The 20,943-nt window shown below is 39.8% G+C and overlaps 1 protein-coding gene and 1 long non-coding RNA gene across 7 annotated transcripts in view; one reads left to right on the top strand and one right to left on the bottom strand.

Moving 5' to 3' along the window:
• col19a1 (collagen type XIX alpha 1 chain) overlaps positions 1 to 20,914 on the top strand; it is a 75,265-nt gene extending 54,351 nt beyond the window's left edge. For 4 of the 5 annotated variants that reach the window (XM_049736175.2, XM_049736174.2, XM_049736172.2 and 1 more), the window contains 19 exons: positions 351 to 404; positions 588 to 641; positions 2,067 to 2,120; positions 2,240 to 2,293; positions 2,484 to 2,528; positions 3,486 to 3,536; positions 3,704 to 3,748; positions 4,492 to 4,518; positions 5,629 to 5,682; positions 6,257 to 6,301; positions 7,327 to 7,371; positions 7,470 to 7,532; positions 7,920 to 7,955; positions 9,195 to 9,239; positions 9,807 to 9,932; positions 10,700 to 10,766; positions 10,841 to 10,978; positions 14,898 to 14,975; positions 17,459 to 20,914. In XM_049736175.2, coding sequence (XP_049592132.1) covers positions 351 to 404; positions 588 to 641; positions 2,067 to 2,120; positions 2,240 to 2,293; positions 2,484 to 2,528; positions 3,486 to 3,536; positions 3,704 to 3,748; positions 4,492 to 4,518; positions 5,629 to 5,682; positions 6,257 to 6,301; positions 7,327 to 7,371; positions 7,470 to 7,532; positions 7,920 to 7,955; positions 9,195 to 9,239; positions 9,807 to 9,932; positions 10,700 to 10,766; positions 10,841 to 10,978; positions 14,898 to 14,975; positions 17,459 to 17,628 — 1,251 coding nt within the window. In that variant the 3' untranslated portion in view covers positions 17,629 to 20,914. Of the gene's footprint in view, positions 1 to 350; positions 405 to 587; positions 642 to 2,066; positions 2,121 to 2,239; positions 2,294 to 2,483; positions 2,529 to 3,485; positions 3,537 to 3,703; positions 3,749 to 4,491; positions 4,519 to 5,628; positions 5,683 to 6,256; positions 6,302 to 7,326; positions 7,372 to 7,469; positions 7,533 to 7,919; positions 7,956 to 9,194; positions 9,240 to 9,806; positions 9,933 to 10,699; positions 10,767 to 10,840; positions 10,979 to 11,934; positions 12,039 to 14,897; positions 14,976 to 17,458 lie in introns of those variants that run through there. The other variant, XM_049736176.2, reaches the window with a different exon arrangement.
• Positions 15,159 to 16,564, bottom strand: LOC125978665 (uncharacterized). 2 transcript variants are annotated; one of them, XR_007485110.1, is made up of 3 exons: positions 16,043 to 16,564; positions 15,612 to 15,664; positions 15,159 to 15,516 (listed from the first exon to the last, which is right to left on the bottom strand). It is a non-coding gene; the product is annotated as an uncharacterized lncRNA (long non-coding RNA). The 2 variants fall into 2 exon arrangements; XR_007485111.1 differs by having other exon boundaries at positions 15,159 to 15,498.
• Positions 20,915 to 20,943: the final 29 nt, after the last annotated feature.

The raw sequence follows: 20,943 nt of genomic DNA, 5'->3' as shown, positions 1-20,943 counted from the left end.
AAAGAAGAAGAAATCGTACATTGCTGGTGAGGCTGCTTAAAGTCCCTGATTCTCAGCAGTCATCAGGCTCGGGTCACAGCAAGAACGATGGATGAGTGGTGAGATGGGGAAAAAAAATACATGTTGAGAACCAGCTGTCACAGGGGTTGGGCTAATATAATGTACATAATATAATTTGTCGCATACAGAATGAAAAGAAAGCATGACATTATAATAGCCATTGCTTGGCACCTGGTTGTTTTTCTTTCTCAGAAAAGAACAATGGGACTTGGATGGCTGCTTAAAATGATCCAAAATATGCCTGCTTGGGTGATGACACCTTATTCGTTCTGTGTTTGTCTTCTAACCAGGGGGATCCAGGTGTAAGAGGTCCAATCGGGAATCCTGGGAAGGAAGGCCCAAAGGTTGGATGGAGATATTAACACATGTACATAATTTGAAAACATTTAGTATATGGCATGTACTGTTACTTAGGATATCAGAAATGTCTTGCAGCCTAACTAGCTGTGGAGAAAATCATCATAGAAAAATCTATATGTATACTTCCAAAAGCACTCAATTTCCATTACTGGTTCTGTCCCCCGCAGGGAGTAAAAGGAGAGCGAGGCTTCCATGGCCCCACAGGAGATAAGGGCGATGAGGTGAGTGTAAAAAAGTGGAATAAGTTGGCACAATGTTGATATTCAGTTATTCCTTTGCCAAATGTGATGACCTTTTTAGTCTAATGGGAAATATCAAAAACTCCTCTTGGAAAGATGCACTATTCCCCATCTTTGCCCTCTGAGGTGATGAAAATATACCCTGACCTGAATGTGAGCGCTACTTAAAAAAAAAATACAAGCCGAGAGCTTTGTTTTTCAACTCTTGCTCTACTGGGACCTGCATTTTCCTATTATTAAGTCGTGGCCCACTTGTATAAGGTTATACAGCTTCCGAAAACACACATGCATATCACAATTTTGAATGCCATTTCAAATGATTTTGACACACTGCTAAAATTATACCACTTGCCATGACATCCTGGAAGTTTCGAGAGCCTGGTCGAGTGTTTATCATTATTATCAGGGATGAGGACCAAACCCTGGCGCAATTAGCCGAATAATTGACCTGTCTTCCATGTCTAAAGATGGAAGCAAAGTATGAAGATACAACAACCAGGCAAATCCACCCAACGCTATACACATTGTGTCCCTTATTAAGGTGTATCATGTGGCAAATATGTATGTACGCCTCTATACCCCAAAAATACGAATACATGCAATTTTTAATGCTATCCAATGTGTTGGGAATCTTTGTGGTAGAGGAGATGATAAGCAATACATAGGTCATCTTTCAGCATTGAGTCACACAAACACACACACAAAAGAGTGCCCTTTTGCTCAAGATTGTGTCAATGGCAATACCTCTGCTTTCTCTGAAATCCAACACAGGCTCTGTTTAAGACACTTTTCTCGTTTGGATTAAATGTCAGTCAATAAAAAAAAAAGTGTAAAAAGCACTCCATATGAGTAGCAATGTGAAGAAACTTCAAAACAACATCCGAACTATTTCATTGGCTTGTAAAAAGAAGAATTACGGCTCTGTTATTGCTAAAGGGACTCTAAAGCAAACTACATTTTTGTTTAGTTTTAACATTTTTTCTGGAAGGGGATGTGACTGATTGCACCCAAATCAAGGCATTAAAGGCATACCTCAAAGCCTTTAGTCCATTAAGGTAATAAAAAACAAATGATGGTAACACAAAGCAGTAATAATACTAATATCTGTCAAAGTAACAAAATAAAAATAAACTGCGAGTTACTGAGAAAAAGGATGTGAAATAATTGCCTCTGTGCTAAGTAGAAAGAAACTAATAAACATAAAGAACTACTTTAAAATAAAACAAAAAAATCAACAAAGTTCATGCAATCCGACAAAACTGTGAAGAACTAAAACAAGCAACAATACAGGAAAGCGGTAGAACTTTTTAGTCGCTGCTCATATTCCATTACGGTCAATAGTCCGGAAATTAAGGTATATCACTATAGTTTGATTTTGATATAAATGACGAATCTCCACTGTCTCAGGGGCCGCCTGGAGTCCCAGGACTTCCTGGAGTGATAGGTCGTACTGGGGAGCCGGTAAGACGCTCATGTTTATTACGATCCATCGACAAAATCCACATGTTATGATGTCATACAGAATGATACACATTTTGATGCTAAATGTAACCATTATTATATTGCTGTGTTGTTTACAGGGGCTCATGGGTCGCCCAGGTTCAAAGGGTCAAACTGGCTTTAAAGGAGAAAGAGTAAGCATTGAAAGCTCTGCTTCATTAATTTTGTATTTCGTTCACGCAGTTCCTTGATTAGACTTTATTTTTATTCATTTATTTTTTTGGGAGGGGGATTATTTTACTGTTAATGTATTAGGTCGGCTTGGAACTGTGGTTAGAATGTTTTTTATTTGACTAAAAACTCTTTCTCCTTTGTAAATGACAGGGAAATGAAGGACCTCCTGGTCGACCAGGCCTGCCAGGACCTCCAGTAAGTTATCAGGCCTTTTAGAAAGTTAAAATGAGTGGATTTTCCTGCTTAATTTATACTGCATAAACACAATATTAATCATAATGCAGTGTTTAGGCTAATGGGGGTGCAGAAAATTAATTATTGAAAGAAAATAATGTGCTTGACTTACCCTTTCATTTTTCAAATGAAACACTGATTCGTTGTTAATTTAGGTTTTTTGTGACAAATACAGCCTTGAATAGCCATTAGCTATTCTATTAGCTGTACTAGCTTGTATCTATTATTAACACAACTGTCTTGCCATGACTTCCATGCATAACTGACCCTGAATTAGCTTTCACTCCACATAGCAGTATTTAGTGCAAGACAACAGCAAAAAAATGACAAAGTACAAATATGTTGACATTGTAACGACCCGCTTGCTGGCATTGAACCATGATCGCTTCCTCTAAAAGGCCAGTGAGTAAGCTCCTCCAAAGCCAATCTATAATTCATCAGGCGTCCCCTTGAACCTGCCTTACCCCCACGTGCACCCTGGCCTCATAAAGTGCAGTCTGGGAGGACAGGGTATGGCTCAGTGGCCTGAAAAGGGCACAGGCATCCACTTGCCTCTAAATGAGCACCTTAACTCCCTCTTTGCTTTAAAAGCGTTCATTCACCAATCTTAATCGTCCAAAAACAAGTTTGTATTGGAACGCAGGTCCCTAAAAGTTGCATCCTCAGTCTCACACCTCAAAAGTTGTTCTCACTTTTGGCTTTATGGAGTTCAGAGATCTCATTTTATTCTCTTCTCACCCATCACATCGCATTGTGAAATCACCAAATGAGGTATTGATCACCTCCATGTAGCTTTTAAAGGCTTAGCGGTAAATAACTGCCTGGGGCCTACTGTATTAACTCTTGGTGCTTAAGAATATCCACAAGGAAACACTGTTGGATGAAATGTGATGTGATTTACTGCTGGTTGTGTTTTAGGGCCAACCCTATGTGGAGGGCAATGGGATGAGCAGTCTGTACAAGCTGCAGGTAAAGACCTTTATTTGGTGTTGTTCCTTGTGATACGGTGATGCATTGGAGTGTGCAGTACAATGCCATCAATCATTTTGGCAGAAAAAGTCTATGCCTGTGGTTAAAAAATGTTTGACCCATATTGTGGAATAGAAAGCCATAAAGTCAAAACCATGTCTTTTCAGAGTGGTGGAGCTATTTTAGGACCCCCCGGGGCTCCTGGCGCACCGGTAAGTATAATCATCATTATGCCTGAAGTGATTCCTTCAAAGTGCACGGTGAAGAAACGTCAGCAGACAGACATGTTGGTTCTAGAGAGCCACATAAGAAAAAAAAAAAATCCATCGGCCCTCCAGTGTTATCTCGACTTCTGAGGCCCTCATATCACACTCGGTCACATTTATTGAGAGTTGCTGCTGCTGCTTGGCCGGTTAAGGCTAAGAGGCTTTCTGATTCTTAGATAGATGTCTCTGACCTGCCCCAGGATGCACAAAACATCAACGATTTGCAAATGGAAGTCAGAGTTCAGCCACACAGTGTCAAGCCAAAATGGCCCATTTTGAAATTCCCCTTGCACTGCTCTTCCTTATCAGGCAGTTTGTAATCTCGTCAGGCCCGGGGAGACATCCAATCTAAGGCCCCACAGGGATCATTCCTCCACAACACCTGAGGGGGGCGGAGCCTAAAATTAATCTCCATGAACTACAGTTAGATCTTCTCTGCCTGCTGCCTCCTTCATAGCCTTATCCTTGTCAATTTGGGATAGATGTACTATTTACATCATCCAAACATGATTCATTTTCTTTTTTATCTCGCGTTTTGCATATTATTATATTGAGTAATTGGCCACGATGTTATACTGTTAGTTTCAATAAGTGTTGAAGACAGTCACAGAATACCATTTTAGTCTTAGTCTTATTGTGTACATTGTTTGAGAGCAATTGTCGTTTATTTGTCCATTTTCTGTTTCAAGGGTCCCAAAGGAGATGAAGGACTCGCTGTGAGTTGAAACTTTCTTTTCCAACAAAAGATCTATTGTCGGTTTGATGTTCTCTTTGAGTCAAGCCAGACTTGTCAGTTTATTTCAATCAATGCACTCTGAAGCCTTTACCTGCTGAATTCCAACACACACAAACTATATTCTCCGGAAAATTTGAAATAGTGGTACCATATTGTCTTGCCAGCGGGAGACCATGAATCTTCAACGCTGTTAAATGCCCCACCTATACGACCCCCAGCTCCATCCTACCGATGCCTGAAAACATTCCACACCGACGTGGAAACAACTCTGCTCGCACCATCACTGTGAATTCTTTATTCCCATGGGGGCAATTGTAGATTTTATTGTTTTGTTGCACTGTGATTTTTCAGCAGGATGTTAATTTGACATTTTAATAAATTACGTGAGCGGCACCAGTGCTGTGGCGGAATTGCCTCAATCCGTCTCACAGCTGATCCCCGTGGCTGCCCCGCTCTCCCCATAACCGTGCTCCCTTACTCGTGACAATCTACATGTGTGACAATTACCCGCACAATCCATCTATGTCAGCGCCAGTTGCCCCTCTTTTCCATGTAATGGCGTTTCTTCATGGCAGCTTGAACAAAATGAGCTCAATAGAGGCCATCGCTTGTTCATGCAGCTGCGAATAGCTCTCTATTTTTAGGGCACAAACTAAGCCTGATTGGGATTTTCAAAATGGGACGGCTCTTTCTCCGTCTCATCTACAGCCCGCAAATTGTAACAGCGCATGCCATAGATCATATAATATAATGCACTGAGCCTGACATATTGTCCCCGCAGGATCATCTTGCATTGACGTGTGAAGGCTTGTATTAATACACGACCATGTGCCCAGAGCAGCGGTTGAAACGTGGGACGTCTTGTGTCATGCAGAATTTAATTTACCGTAGTTTGGATCTATATTTGATGTGCTAACAGTTACTGACAGCCATGAAATAACCATACTAACTTCAAGAGCTCATCGACTGCCCCTAAAAGGCCATCAGAATGAAAATAGCAACAACAAATGAAACCAATTTTAGTTTTCATAGTGTTTTTGTTTTGTTGTATGTTCACACTGCTGAGTGTGTCATTTCTTATTACGTGTAGGGAGAACCGGGTCTCATGGGATTACCCGGGCTCGAAGGTCTACCCGGTGCGAAGGTAAGCAAAAGCATCTCAGAAAAACAACAATAAAACATACTACAAAGAAACTGAGTGTTTGTTTTATGTTGAACTTACGGTCATTGAATAAATATGTATTCTGTCAAAATGTTTATTGTTAACTCCTCCCTAGTTAATTTGTCAACCCAACATGTTTACTGATTTTTTTGCACTGTGGTTTGAAATTCATCAGTGAAGGGGAGTAGAGTGCTAAAATAAAATAATTTATTAATCAGGGAGTGATTATGTATGATAATATATGACAGTTGCCAAGGCTTGTCGTTGAAGATAGGATAAAAGATGCAGCGAGTGTCGCAAGTCTACTTTCCTACCAAAATATCATGCGAAACGTGGGTGTGGCGAGGAGCTGGGACATTTTGTATTTAACAGAAAAGACATTCAAAGTGTTCCTCAAGTTCATTATAAGGTCTTAGAATCTATATCGCCTCTGGTGATGGTGGGTAGAAATAATGTTTTCATGTTAACCCTCAATTTATGCTGACACTGCTATGATGGAGAAACACAACTTTAGCTCTTTTTTATGTGTCTGACATAACTGCCATGTTTCTTTCAGGGTGATGTCGGTCCGTCTGGTCCACCGGGAATACCAGGGCCTACAGTAAGTTGGTTCCTTTTAGTCATGCTCATCAGGTACTTCTACATTTGCACTATACATTCATGTCCTTTCCTTAGCACTTGTCATGGATGAGCTGGGACCTAAAGACATTCGATAATTCACGCTTACACTTATAATTCCGAGGTCAGACTACTTGAATTAATCCAACATGCTTGTGTTTGGAATGTCAGGTACATGGAGCATACTTAAGCATTGGAACAATATGCACACTCCAAAACGGAAGGCCTGAGTTAAGCTTTACCTCTTGAATATGAAACAGATGTGCTAAGTCTGTATCTTAATGAAAAAAAAATACAAGTACCACATAAATTGCGCAGATGTAACATATATTGTGCCCATTATGTGTTCGTGTCAACCTACGTCTCAGCTTCATCAACTTTGTTTTCCCAAGGTACCACAGCACTACACAAGATGACAGGTGTTTGTGATATGAAAAAAGGAATGAAAAAAAACTGAAAACTTTTCGAGACGGAAAGAAAAGTGATGTTGTGGTTGCAGAAGTGTGTGCACCCTCTTATAAGTGGGGATGTAGATATGTTCCGATTCAGCATATCATGTTCAAACCGGCACTTACGAACCATCATTTTAAGTGCCTTTGCTCAGACCCAAATAAAGTTTAGATGGTCTAGTAGGATTTTGCTAACATGCTAGGAGGGTTCTAATAGAAGCTTAAATTAATAACGAGGCACTAAGTGTATTCTAATTTAACATGAGTGTTTCCTAAAATTAGTTGTACAGTTTGTAGATCATCACATCAATAATGAAAAAAAGTTCTGAAGTGATTTATTTTTGGTCTATTTTTTTTTTTTTTTTACATATGACAAAAGCCTGGCATTTGAACAGGGGTATATCAACTTTTTCTATACCCGGGATAACCTGCTGTGTGTTTGTGCTCCCCATCTTGGTTCTATTATAAACGAGAGGCTGCAGAGTTCCTCCACATACTATGACACCATTGAGGATCTGTCAAACACTGATGATTCTTTTCTTTTGCCTTTGATTGACAGGGGAAGCCCGGCCCTCGGGGAGAACCAGGCATCCCAGGAGAGCCGGTGAGCAGCAGCCGCCAACTCTCTTTGAGCTGTCAATCTGCACGTCATTCCTTTATCACTGCCAACTGACACGATGGTGCCTCTCTGTTCTCTGACAGGGTGAGAGGGGGCCACTCGGAGAGACGGGGTTCCCGGGACCCGAGGGACCGCAAGGTGTTGCTGTAAGGATTTACATGTATTCTTGGCCTGCGCTTATAATCACAGCTACGTGTTCCTAAAACACCACAGCGGGATGCCCAGGCTGGAAAATTGACTTTAGCCAACGCACTGTGGTCTTTAAAGACTCTCAGAAGGTGTTATTTTACCATTAAGAGACAACAAATACACAATGCAAAAACCACCGCTAAAGAAATTTCAGATTTAGATGATCCATAAAAGATGTTTTTTGTAATATTCCCTCCACAAGCATACAATGAAAACCATTTGCCGAGCAATCAGGATTATTGAGATATGCCATTAATTTGGAGATGAGCAGGTGTGGAGTGGCGCTGATCCAATCGAAGGAGCTGATACAAATTGCCTTTGTTTGTGTTTCGCTCCTTGAGCAGGGCAGACCTGGAAAAGACGGTACTCCCGGCTACAAGGTGAGTTGTGCGCACACCATCAAAATCCCCTTATGGAAAGTGCTTTACATCCGTCCATCTGCAAGGAGATGGCACAGCAGATTTTAATCCCAACCGTACCTCTTTCAAGTTACCCGAGTGCATTAAACCAATTTGCATTGTTTGACGTTTTAATGATTAAGCTAAACGGGAGCCTACAGATGTAGGACTTTGGTGAATCTTAGTCTTTTAACTCCAATTACACACCTTATGCTAGCAGGTAATTATTCAATGTGTTAAACAAAGACAGACGGCGTGTTTTTTCATAACTCATCAAATTTATTAGATACGGTTTCCTAAATAATCTTACAGACAAGGCATGCGGCATGCAGAAGTCACTTCATATTTCCCTTTCTGATTTACAACATTATGTCACAGAGCACACTAATGACTGCCCCAATAGTTTATTGTCTTCCTCTAATTATTAGTTAATATTCCTCCGAGATATTCTCATCCCTGCACTGCATTGTCTTGTTACATCTCACTAGCTTGCCGTCCGGATGTTTTTTGGTAGAGAAACAGTGCCATCTAGCAGGTGGTTTTACCTTTTTAGCCCAACCGCTTAGATTTGTGGTTTCATGTAAATCTTTGGAAAGCAACTCAATGGGCAAGACGATAGATTTAAAGCTGCCATTGGGCTTTGGGGAATAGGGAGTGGTTTAGATTAACGAAGGTAACGGGAGTATTGCTCCATTTCAAGAATCCCTATCACATGCCAGAGTGTCTTGCATGGCTCCTTCAATCCGTCTAGAAATGGATACGAGGATGCTCCCCTGCGTGTTTCACAGAGTGTGCTTAAAGAAAGCAATGAGGGGTGACAGGGTGGGGTTGGAAGATACAAGATGTTGTGACATGCAGCTCAAGAGCTTCACTTGGTATTTACGCTCCCCCACTTCCGCATATACAGCAAAGTAGAGAGAAGCCAGCAGGAGTGATGCAGAGCAGCCGTGACATTGCGAAAGGTGAAAGACTGCGGGAAGCTAGACAAACAATACACCTGGGCTGGGTAATAAGCAATCAGTTCTCATTCATCTGGGGAAAGCCTACGACTCTGTCACTAGAAACTTTTTCCCTGTTTTTGTTCAGTTTGTGAATTTCTGCAATACGGGCCACACGGATAGAAATGTCATTTTTAATAAACAGTGTTTTGTGTTAGCATTGAGAAAGCTGTGTATATGTATTATGTGTTTGTGTTATTGTTTTGTTTTTTCTGATTTAAAGGGAGTACCAGGAAGAACAGGGGACAGAGGATCCAAAGGTGAACGTGTAAGTTCCCGACTGAAGATGTCTCACACTCTCGAGGGTTCTGAGTTCGAACCCCAGCTCAGTCAGGCCCATTCCTGTTCTCCCCATGGGAATGTTTGCTTGTACATATGCCTTGGGATTGATTTGCAACCAGTCTAGGGTATAACCTGCCTCCCTAGCTCACCCTTGACCGAAAAAGGTCAAGCCCCATAGAAAATGGATGGATTTGTGCACACAGTAGTATATTTCCATATACTGTGTAACAAATTCATATGAGCATATTAACACCACATAGAAACCAAATCCCCCATAAACAGTTGAATGATTCAGTTCATATTTGGGGATGAAAAATAAGCAATGTAACCTCACCATCATTACTGTTACAATTGAAAGCCCTTTTAAAGACACACATATTATCTCTAATTGTATTGTTCCTTTTATTTTATTTCAATTTATCTATTTTGTTTGTGTTTCACTCTAACTGTATGTTAATTCATCCATGTGCAGTATCTATCACAGTATAATTGCAACAAGGGTAGATAACTCAAGCCGCAACGTGTGGGTTGTTCGGGTTTTTCACTCATGCAGGGTGATCCAGGAATTCCTGGAGAGAGAGGTGTCCAGGGAGAGAGAGGACGCCCAGGAGATGGTGGCCTAATTGGCCCAAGTGGACCTCCGGGAAAAAAAGGAGATATTGGCCCTCCTGGACAGTTGGTAAGTCATGAATGTCAATGTCTGATTTCACCGATACTTGATACTCAGCCCTCAAGTGAAGTTCAGCACAAAAAAGATGTGTTGTCTTTAAAGAGGTTGGAAATGTTACTTTCAATATACAGCCACCATATGTTACGCTTTGTAGCCTGTCTATAATTTGCATGGCCCGTGTAATTTTGTGTCAGTGCTACCGGGGGCTGCAGAAGGTTTTGCCATTCGCTGTCGCTATACATACACCATCTGACGGGCGTCATGCATAAACGATCATCGCCGGGAGGAGGATGGTGGAATCTTTTTATTTGAAATTGAAATGCGTCATGACAAACCTTTGCACACCGCTGCATATTATATGTTCTATGTAGGAAGGCACGAGTGGATCACGACTCACTCGTTTTTATTTACGCGTTATTATTGTAGCTTATACTCAGGAAAACACAAAATGTATGCTCATACGCATCTATATCAACATTTTGTGTTGTCCATGTAAACTAAGATTCTTTTGACATTGCTGTCTATACATCTAGCTTTTATCTACATTTGAAAAAAAAAGTATTTCCCCAAACCCTTCAGGGTGGTTGACAGTAATGTTTGTAATCGCGCTGGCATAATTTTCGACGTGCTCGTTTCTACAAACAGTCTGGAGGAGATCATTAAACTGAGAGACAAGACATGCATCTTGATTTCCATCGCGTTATAATAATTATCTAACTTTGCTGCAGCTGACATTTAACTCTTAGATGAAAATTAATTATCACATCTATCTACAGGGTGACCCCAACTTTATGGAAGAAATCAAAATGTTCATCAGGACTGAAATATTAAGGATCTTCGAAGGTACAAGCGGTTGCACAATTTTAATCTGTTTATTCTCCTTTTCATCGTGACAGCTGCCGTGTCTTGTCTTGTAGAAAACTTGTCGAGTTCTGTCACGCTCCAGAAGCTGCCTGCAGGCATTTTAGCCTCACAAATCCAAGGACCTCCAGGATTGCCTGGCAAGGATGGCTTGCCGGGTTTACCAGGAGAGCCTGGTTCTCCTGGTCCTCAAGGTATGAGCCCAGCTGACCAAGGTCATCAGGCCTTATTTCATTACATCAATTATAAGTGACATGCTTAATATGAAAAGCTTAAAACTACCCCCTGAAACTTTATTAATCCCTTTTTGTTGCTTAACCTTATCTTCCTTATCTCCATCACTGAGGCCAATGCGATCTGTATCTCGTTACTCTGCCAGTGGCACAGCACGCTTGCGATTCGATTCAATCCAATTACTATGTGTTGTGATTTTGCATAGGACAATATGGCGCAATGCAAAAAAAGTCACGTGCTAGTCAACACCGTACAAACAGCTTTCTTTTAATATTGTGCCACAATCTCTGTTTATAGTTTCATAACACACAGTTAACGGGGAAGAAGAAAAAAACGGTGAAAAAATGATTAAATAATCATAATCAAACCTGTATTCAAGATGCATTTGGACACTGTTTGATTAATAACCTTTTAACTGATACTGCAGGTTTTTATAATGTTTTTAAAACTCGGAGTTGAGCTGCTTGCTGGAAGTGAATCAAGTTTTGATAGGGTAGTTAGTACTTTTTGTTATCGGCTTGCGTTCAGACCAAGTGTGGCGGTAACTCCTGGAATAAAAAAATAAAGTTGCCATGTTTTGCAATTGGCACTTGCCTACCGTTTACCTTTTTACGTACAAGGCTTCATTTGTATATTGTTTATAATTTACATTATGCAGTTGTACATAATGTTGTGGCCAGTGAGCATACGCCCCATTAATGCCTTGAACGCACCATTTTGTCGTGATCATTAGTGTCGGTATACAGCAGCTCCGGAATGAGGCGATCTTCAACAGCCTGTAATTGTAGGTGTATCAGTACGTGAAGGTAAAATGGCTGCCATGTCACCGATTGAGAGATTAAATTTAGATCTGCAGCAGGCTGCCAATGTGCAAAAGGAAATCGTTTCAATTTTGTGGGGATGTTTTTCTCTTTAGACTGAGGGGCGGGCGGCAGAGGAAAAAGGCCAAGAGTGTGTGGCGCACGACGACTCTCTGGGAAATATGAAGACATATGAAGACTGTCGATAAGACGCACAGGAAAACAGTCTCATTAGTGATACATATTCAATTGGGGGGAGGGGGGGGGACTAGTAGTGATTCCACTGCACACTGGCTTTCTTCTTCCCACTGTGTTTTGCATCTACCTCGCAACACCACAACATGTTTACATAGCTATAATATGAAATGCTGCTGCCCCCATTCATGAATAATACAGCTAATGTAGGCAACTAAAAAAAAACACACACTATAAATATATGTGCTGTGTTGATACCTCCCATTAACACACCTAGCTCCTGGATTTTTGGTTGCTTGTTTTATTTTCTGTGCCGTGCAAGAGTGTTTTATAGGGTGGTCTTAATGCAGCCTTGCAATAAACATTTACTGAGAATGAAGAGGAACGTTATCTCCCTTGATAAATCAAAAATTCAACAACTTCCTAATTCTTTCTTTGTTGACTCCACTCATCTGGGGAGAGAGTTTGGGGAGTAATATTTCCTCATTATTTCTCGTCATCCTCTGCTGGAGACTGTGATCCTCTGGAACATCCAATTTGCCTTTTCTTCCTCAGCCAAAATGAATTGTTATGGAGAAAAATAAGCCTTCTGTTAAATGTACAGTGCCTTTTCTATTTTGTTTTTGGTTTGAGTTCTACTGGCCTCAGACTGTCAGCCATACAGATGCATGCTAAATTCCATGCATTCATTGTCTTTCATTTTAGCCTAGTTTTATTTTGGTTTATTTTTTATTATTCTAGGCATACCTGTACATCAACCACAGCATCCCTCCATGTACATATACATATACTTGTATATATACATATACTATATATATACATGTAGTATATGTACACGTGTATACGGATACATATACAGATACACATATATGTTTACAAATACGGATATGTATACATATAAACATACATACATGTACATATACAGATACATATACGTTCACGTACTTATATGTATACATATATGTTCATATATTAATACATAATTTAACACTTTGTTGTCATAACATCATTTTGTATTGGAGCATTTGCCATGTCCGTTTAATACTGACTGAATTTGTGTTTTATGATTCTGTTTTGTTTCCTAGAATTCACTGTAAATTGTGCCACAATATTTAATCTTCACTTATGCTTAAAGAAAGATTTTAAAAAAAAATAGAATTAATAAATAAATGTTATAAAAAATGCCATGTGCAAATGTGCATGACTGTGATCCAATCAATCAAGTCTGAAATCTCTGTAATACTTTTATTTTGCTACTAACAGAATTTGTCCATTATTGCCAGTCGAAGCAATTTGTTTCCAGCCAAATATGGGCACAATGGCAATTTTGGCACTAAATCAGAGTGCAGCAATCTCGATTGCTGCCCAAATGCATTACTTAGAATTTCTTTTTTGCTCAAGGTTCAGAGTATTCTCTCCTCCAGAGTGTCTCTTCCCACTGAATGAAATCCCCCAGGCTGTGTGACTGCTGAAAAGAAGTCTCATTATTGCAACAAAGCTCCCCCCACTGCCACCCCCCTTCCCTTTTTCTCGTTCACGCTCACTTTCGGAGCGATTGCAAGCCCTTTTTCGGAGATTTTCTGTGACACGTAAGCGTTGAAGCGTTTCTCCTTTGGGCCAGGCAGCGCAACGCTTGATGCTCCCGTCAGCGCACACAAGATGCACACCATTCTACTGCTGGTCCTGACTCCATTACTGCAAGGGTCTCTGGGGGGGAATATTCACACATTCTAGTCTGCATGTTGCTTCCGAAGGGTAACGAATGAACAAATGCATGAAGTTCTAAAGGAGGGGTGGGTAACCTGTTTCTAGTCAGGGGCCATTTCTTTCAATGGTCAAATCATATTTAGGAAAAGAATAATGGGAAAATCAAACTCTCTCATGTTTATGATTATACATTATTACCATTTGTGGCCTAAATATTTTGGCCATTTTTATAACAGTACCGCAAAGGAGGAATTGCACTGAAAATGACATCACAGTTACTCACCAATCACCGCTCACTGTGATGTCATATTTGATTGACAGAATGTGATATTCCACAAACATAATATTAATCAGACTATCATCTTTAGACTCGTGGGTCTGCATACAACATATTGTAAAGAATTTTGGTGGGGTTGATTTCTGGTTATTGCACAGTGACTGTAGCATAACAAATTACATGCAGCGCACAATTGATTTGACAGGGTTAATATTACATTATTATTTTTGTTCAATCAAGTGTTCAACTTCTAACTTTTTGTGTGTTTCCAAGTGAGCTTGTGCTTGACTACTTAACAGCTTGTTTCATCATATTTGATTCAAATTCGAAGAGCGTTTACTTCGACTCTTTTGGCCCGGTGAATATATTTATTTTGTCCCTTGGAAAGTGTTGCATCTAATTGTGTTTGTCGAGTGAATCCGTCTTTGATGATTTTCCAATCTGATCAGCCTGTGCTCTGTTGTGGAATCTTGAAAGCTGTGCGCCTATGTGGCTGTCATTGACTAACGCACAGATGGCTCCTTTGATGATTTCCACTTTTTGACGGCATGTCGGTATGTCTTTTATTATTCAAGGTAGGGGACCGACAGTGGGAACACAGTAGCCTGTTTGTATGTCAACTTGCAAAGCTGCTTCGCTCCAAATAATCACAGAGCTGCTGTTTGATATTGTCGTCATTCGGGTGTTATTTATAGCATCCAGGAGCTAATGCGTAGAATTCCCTGGACGGATGTGAAGGTGTCAGAAGTGTATCACCACCTTGACTCTCCTTGGATAAATCCTTGTTGTGGGATTTGTGCTAACAGTACTAATATACACGTAATTTTTTCTTGCACACATGACTGCACAGTCAGTATTTCAGTCGTTTGTACAATAAGACTTTGTGGGGTCTTTCCACAGGCTACAGAGGACAAAAAGGAGAAAGAGGTCAGGTTGGTCTCGGGCTACTCGGTGATCCAGGACCTATGGGACCACCAGGTAAGACTCTCAAACAAAGCTTGATAAAACTATCAGTGTTTTCCAGCCTTAGATGCACAGTGACTTAAATTTACTTGGTGTCAAATCTTGGGTTGTTTAGTTGAAATTTAAGGAATGGCTTTTGGGACTACCAATCAATCATTCACGGGTTAGATAGTCTTCTTCAACCTTGATTGTTCCTCTTGTCAAGACTAACCCTAACCCATGATTTTCAAATTAACTTGAATAGACAGGTTTAGCCATCAAGCATGTGACCTTGAAAATAATCTTCTCTCTAAATGGACTCAAAGTCCCTACTATACATCTTATAGAAATGTTACCGGAACGGTGAGGCCAATTGCTTTTATTTTCATAGGATGAAAAGCTATCAACTCTGCAGTGTCCCTTTGCTTCTCAGTGTTGGCCATCCTTTAATCAATTGCTTTCAGTCTTGTCCTTAAGCTTAAGTGTGTTGATCAGCCTCACCACTTTCATCAACGCCGAGCTTTTGTCAGCAGCACCGCTTTGATGAATGCTTCTCACCCTGCACACACGCACAATTCTGACAGTAGATTAACTGACGAAGATCGCAGAGTCATTTCCATTAACGTTAAGATGAGCCTGAATATGGATAATTATATTTTCATGCCTTGTTACCTTGAACCTGAATTTATCATGGTTGGTACGTTCCATCAGCAATGTGTGTAAATCTGCAATATAGAGAGATCTTCTTTTTTTTTAAAACAAACTTTGGAAATGTATTTAAACACAAACTTAATTAAACTGACTTTTTGTTACATATTCCCACCTAGTTGGCAAAACAGGCTTTTGAATGTGAGTCCACCCTAAAAGATCTACAACCAAGTGCCTCCATTTACTCCTGACTGACTAGCAGTTACATTCCCAAGTAATAAAAAACATGTTTAATGTTGCTCCGAAACAAAGGCCTCCCAGATCGCATCACAAGATGTCAACTTGTCCCCTGCTCTCACGAAGTGAATAATAGCATCCCATAGGCGTGATGGAGCGATGACAAGTGGGCAAGGCCTCTTTGATTTTCAGCCTGTGACAGAAAAGTTATTACTGACCTTAATGCCGTTCGTCTCATCCATGGAGGTGCAAAATTTATGGGCAGGGCCCTCTTGCCCCCTGTGGAGAGCACAGCTCTTGATGCACTTGCAGCGAGCTTACGTGGATTCAAGTCAATGAGGCTTAAGTTGCTTAACTAGTATGTTCCTCCAGGATTTTGCGGGCAGTTTTCCTAAACGTTGCAATAAAATTTGCCATTTTTTTCCCCCTGAAAACTTGCTTTGTTTACAAAAACTCAAAAGTAGAAAAAGTACATTTTTACAAATGTGTACCGTAATTTCCTAACTATAAGGCACATCTGAATATAAACTGCACCAGTTACTTTATTTTATTTTTATTTTTTTGTTTCCTTTGGTCATGTTTTTTTTCTTCAATGTCTGTCATCAGGTTATTCCCACCTGTTCTCGCCAGCCCCGCCCCTTTGTGTCTTACTATCAGCTCCATCAGCAACATGTGCATTGTCCAGGTGTTCCTTGTTGTCTTGCCAGTATGTCAGTATTTAGCTTCCTGCTTTCTTTCACTTCTTCTTGGTTCAATGTCGGTATCACATCTTGTCTGCTTCCAATAATGATTTTGCTAGTGTTTGATTTGTTGCTTTGTTCTCTTTTTGAGATTTTGCGTTCGTAATATTAGGTGCAGTATGCTTTGGCAACTAGCGACCCTGCAGTTACATTACATGAATTGGTGTTTGAAGTTTAGATTTCAAGTTTAAATCAGCCGTTCCAGCAACTGCCCACACTGTCCGCCCCGGTTCAGGCACGCATTTGTGCGAATGGTGACAGGCTAACAAGCGCAGAGCTGCAGACACTTTGGCGCGAGCTGTTAGGCAGGAGATGGATGGCGGGGGATGATGAAAAGGCCAAGTTGTGTTTTCAGAGGCGGGTGCGGAACACAGCAAGATGTGTGATTCTGGTTTTGTGCTAAATCTCTGTGATATGATGTGAGCATCGTGCTTATGAGATGGATGCTATAATTGAAGGGTTACACTGAGCCATGCTCTGTAAGAGAGAGGGAAGAAACCAGCAGAGATTGCATGAGTGTGTGTGGCTGGTGCAGGCTTCTGTATACATTACAAAATACAAAGACCTGTTAGGATGACATTTCCACAACACAGTGTTGCTTAGTAACACGGCATATGAATATCTGCTTTTCTTATTAGAGTCTGGAAATGTTCATCCTGTCAGTTACAACAGCTGGCATTTCGACGAATGGATCCAAATAAAGATAATATGTTGATGAAACAAAAGAATGGCTTTACATAAATGCTAACCAAGATGAAATGCCAGAAGCATGTTGCCACCCTCAGCACACAATAGTCAGAAGGTTATCTGCACTGTTTACAGAGTGAGCTTGTGGCTCGTGTGCCAGGCAGTTACATTCGTTGTTCATAACCTTATAATGTTCTGTTTGTCGAGGCCTTCCCGGGCCAACTTCTCAGGGTCCTCCGGGCTCTCCGGGGCCGCGGGGACCTGCAGGGATGTGCAACCCTAGCGACTGTCACCGGTTAGAGCCCAGCACAGCCTTCAGCCATCCTGCTTTGAGCTCACAAGACGCTGTTCGCAACAAGAAACAAGGGACGGCATGACTGGCGTCCCGCACTGGGTCTATCCAAACACCCCTTTGGTACTGTACAGTCAGGGCCTTTTTTGTGACATTGCTAATGGGCTTGTTTTGAATGCAATCTTACTATTTTTTGCAAAGATGTACTTTTGGGTTCGGTCTTATTTTTTACCCGACCCTCCTTCCTGCTGTGCTGTGATGTAATGCATTCCTTGTCAACTCTCATTAAGTCTCTCTCAAGTCCGAGAAATGACTTTGTTTAGTCACTTTGAGCCCTGTCGGAATAACATGATCTTAATTATTTGTTTGCCTCCTTAATTAACACGCCTTGCACATTTCCGTTCTCATTCAGATAAGCCATCGCGCTATTTGTGTGCATGTGTGTCAAAAGACGAAAAAGAAAGAGATTAGCTGTTCGTTTAATGTCGCTCTTTACTTCTGTCAACTTTACGAGGTGGTCTTCGCGTTGAGCAGTCGCCCTGTGGAACTCCTTGTTATCAGACTACTGCAGAGCCTGTGGGTGACCTAACACATTTGAATAACAGTCTGATAATAGAAGTGTGGTTGAGGGAGAGAGTGTGAGCAAACATCTAAAATGAAAAAAAATCTCCTTAAAAAAAAAAAATCCAGCGCCTTATGTAAAACCAAAGTGCATCCACTGTGTCTGATATAGAATTATTTATTTTTGTGGTGAGATCTTAAAGAATGTATTAAAAGAGCTCAGCTCTTTTTTTCTGGAATGGGATTAACCCAATTTTTTATGTGTGGACTATCTTAGGTTTATTATAAAGTGATTTACATCGTGCATGATAATTACTGACAAACGAAACTAAATATGTCTTCCCATTTACTGGGTCTTCAATTTGCTTTGGCAACTGGCTGTTGAAAAAAAAAGTCAAATCGCATCACAGGGCGGTTGATACATGAGGAAATAATGTACTGTGTGTTGTTTAAATGTTTCATGAGGCATAAATTCAAGTCAATAAAGTAAAAATGAAATTAAAAGAAAACATGCGCGCGTAAAGCTGTATTGTTAGAAGACTCATAATTGACATTATTTATAAATTATTACATATAACAAATTTGATGTGAAATGTCCCCCTTTTTTCTTTTCTGATTATATTTTGTTGTTTTATTTTTCGTCTTGTAGTTTAACAACTTAAATATCAGTTTGACTTCTTTCATATTATTTAAACATTTTGTGTACCAGTTCTAATCTTAAAGATTTGCCTGCCTAATTTAGTTATGCTCTTAATCTAGCAAGTTTATTTATTTCCCCTTGTACATTGTGGCTTTTCTAACCTACAAACTTTATTCTCACACATTGATATCATCAAATAATAATTTAAAACATCATTAGACAAAATATGTCTACAAGGGTTTCATAACTTTCTCACAACAATATACTTTTAGTCTTGTAAAGCGATATATTTCTCGTAACAGTGTGACTTTATTGTACTAGAATTGCAAATTAATTCTTTTAATTTGATGACTTCATTCTCACATGACTTTATTTGATCATGGTTGTACTTCTACAATGCTGCAAGACTTTATTTGTGTGATATTGCAATTGAATTAGTTTAACACTTGATTTAAATGACTTTATTGTTGTAATTGTATTTATTTATTGTTAGTGTCCCTAGTGCTCCTTCATACACATTGTTATCCTTGCCTTCATGTTTAAATACTCCCAGCTGTATACTAGGATAATGAGTGATGATGAGGGGATTTTTTTTGCACGTGAGTTTTGGTTTGGGCTAATGGGGCTTGTAATGGGACCTGATGATGTAATTACACAAGCAAGTTATCATTTTAACGACGTCTTGAGGTTCTCAGTTATACACGATTAGAAAGGTTGATGCTTTGTGTGCCTTAGTTGATTTCAAGTCTCGTGTTAAGTTTACAGTGTTTGCAAATGATGATTCCTCTGGTGTTATTTGTATATCTTTGCTTTTCAACGTCGCCAAAGTAATCAGAACACTACACTCAATCAACATTTCTACTTGACGTGTTAACATCCAGGTTATTTTTCTTTTTATTTCATCGTCTTAAGACTGGAAGATTTTGATTGATTTATTTGCTCATTTCTAAACTCATTTTAATGTACTCATTGTACGCTTTGAGTCAAACAAACATTACAGTAATAAATATTGCCATAATACATTTCTTCTTGCAGTTGTTCTGCAAGTTTAAACTTTGTGAAAATAATATATTATTATTTGGTGCTGTGGTAATGAAAGTTGGACTCAAAGGCTTTAATTTGTAACATGCCCTGTTGTATTTGATCATGTACAAGATTGGTGACTGAGTTTCTGACAGCCTTTTCTCCACATCTTTTTGAAATTGTGTTTCTTTTCGTTTTTCTTTCAAGTCTCACATCAAAGAGCATCACAACCTACACAAAATATGTTTGTATTTTTTGTTATTAAAGCATAGTTGTTTAGTCATCATCTGGATTGTAAAATGTGAGTGGGTCTTATTTGAAGCCTTCATTTATGAGTCTAAAGAGCCCCCTACTGGATAAGAGTGAAATGTAGGAAAGGGACTTTGAGCAATAGGTTTTCTGTTGGCTTGTGGCTTTTTTCATCATGTTCCTCTTAATGGGCTCCCCTCTGAGACAATAAAGCTGACCTTGATCGAATTCTGAGGGCATGAAAAGTAATCTGAACTTCCTGTTTTTTTCTCTGGTGTACTGATGAGAGCTTCTCGTGTGTGCACTTAAAATTTACGTCACTTCAATTTAGCTCTGATAACGAGGGAGGACTGAAAAGTGGCTTCTGATGTCACAGCTCACATCACCAGCATTTCAGTGCAAATCTATTTAATTGTAAATTGAGTGCAAACACAAAGATGTGGATTTGTGCACCATTTATTGGAACAATGACGTCATTTTAATAACCTGCTTATCTTGTCATTTTGTTCGATACAATCCTCAAATGCAAATTTATTGTGAAACCACATGTGTTATGTAATCTTGTGAATAAACTTGTAATGAGGGGAGTATGGATCAGCATCTCAGCATGCTCTCTCAGATTAAAAATGTCTGCCTGCTGCTCTCAGAGCAACTCTGTTGATAAACTGGTGTCGTGCTAAGTGTCCTTTTTGTCCTCCTTTTTGTTTGCTTCAATATCTACCTCACTTTGTTTGACACGTAATTAGCTATTTTGGAAATGTTCCTTTTTTTTTTTTTCCTACACTTCTTGTGAGTTTACCATAAGCAGAAGTTCTCTGACATGTTTCTTTGCAACATTTTCTTGATCTGAACTGACATTTGCCTTACTTGTGTGCAATAAACGTTATGTCGTGCTTTATTTGTGGCATTCTATTTTTATTCTTTTCT

This window comes from Syngnathus scovelli, chromosome 12 (genome assembly GCF_024217435.2).
Source record: "Syngnathus scovelli strain Florida chromosome 12, RoL_Ssco_1.2, whole genome shotgun sequence".
Classification (NCBI taxonomy): Eukaryota; Metazoa; Chordata; class Actinopteri; order Syngnathiformes; family Syngnathidae; genus Syngnathus; species Syngnathus scovelli.
The sequence above is the reverse complement of the archived record's forward strand: the minus strand, read 5'-3'. Positions and strand labels throughout refer to the sequence as shown.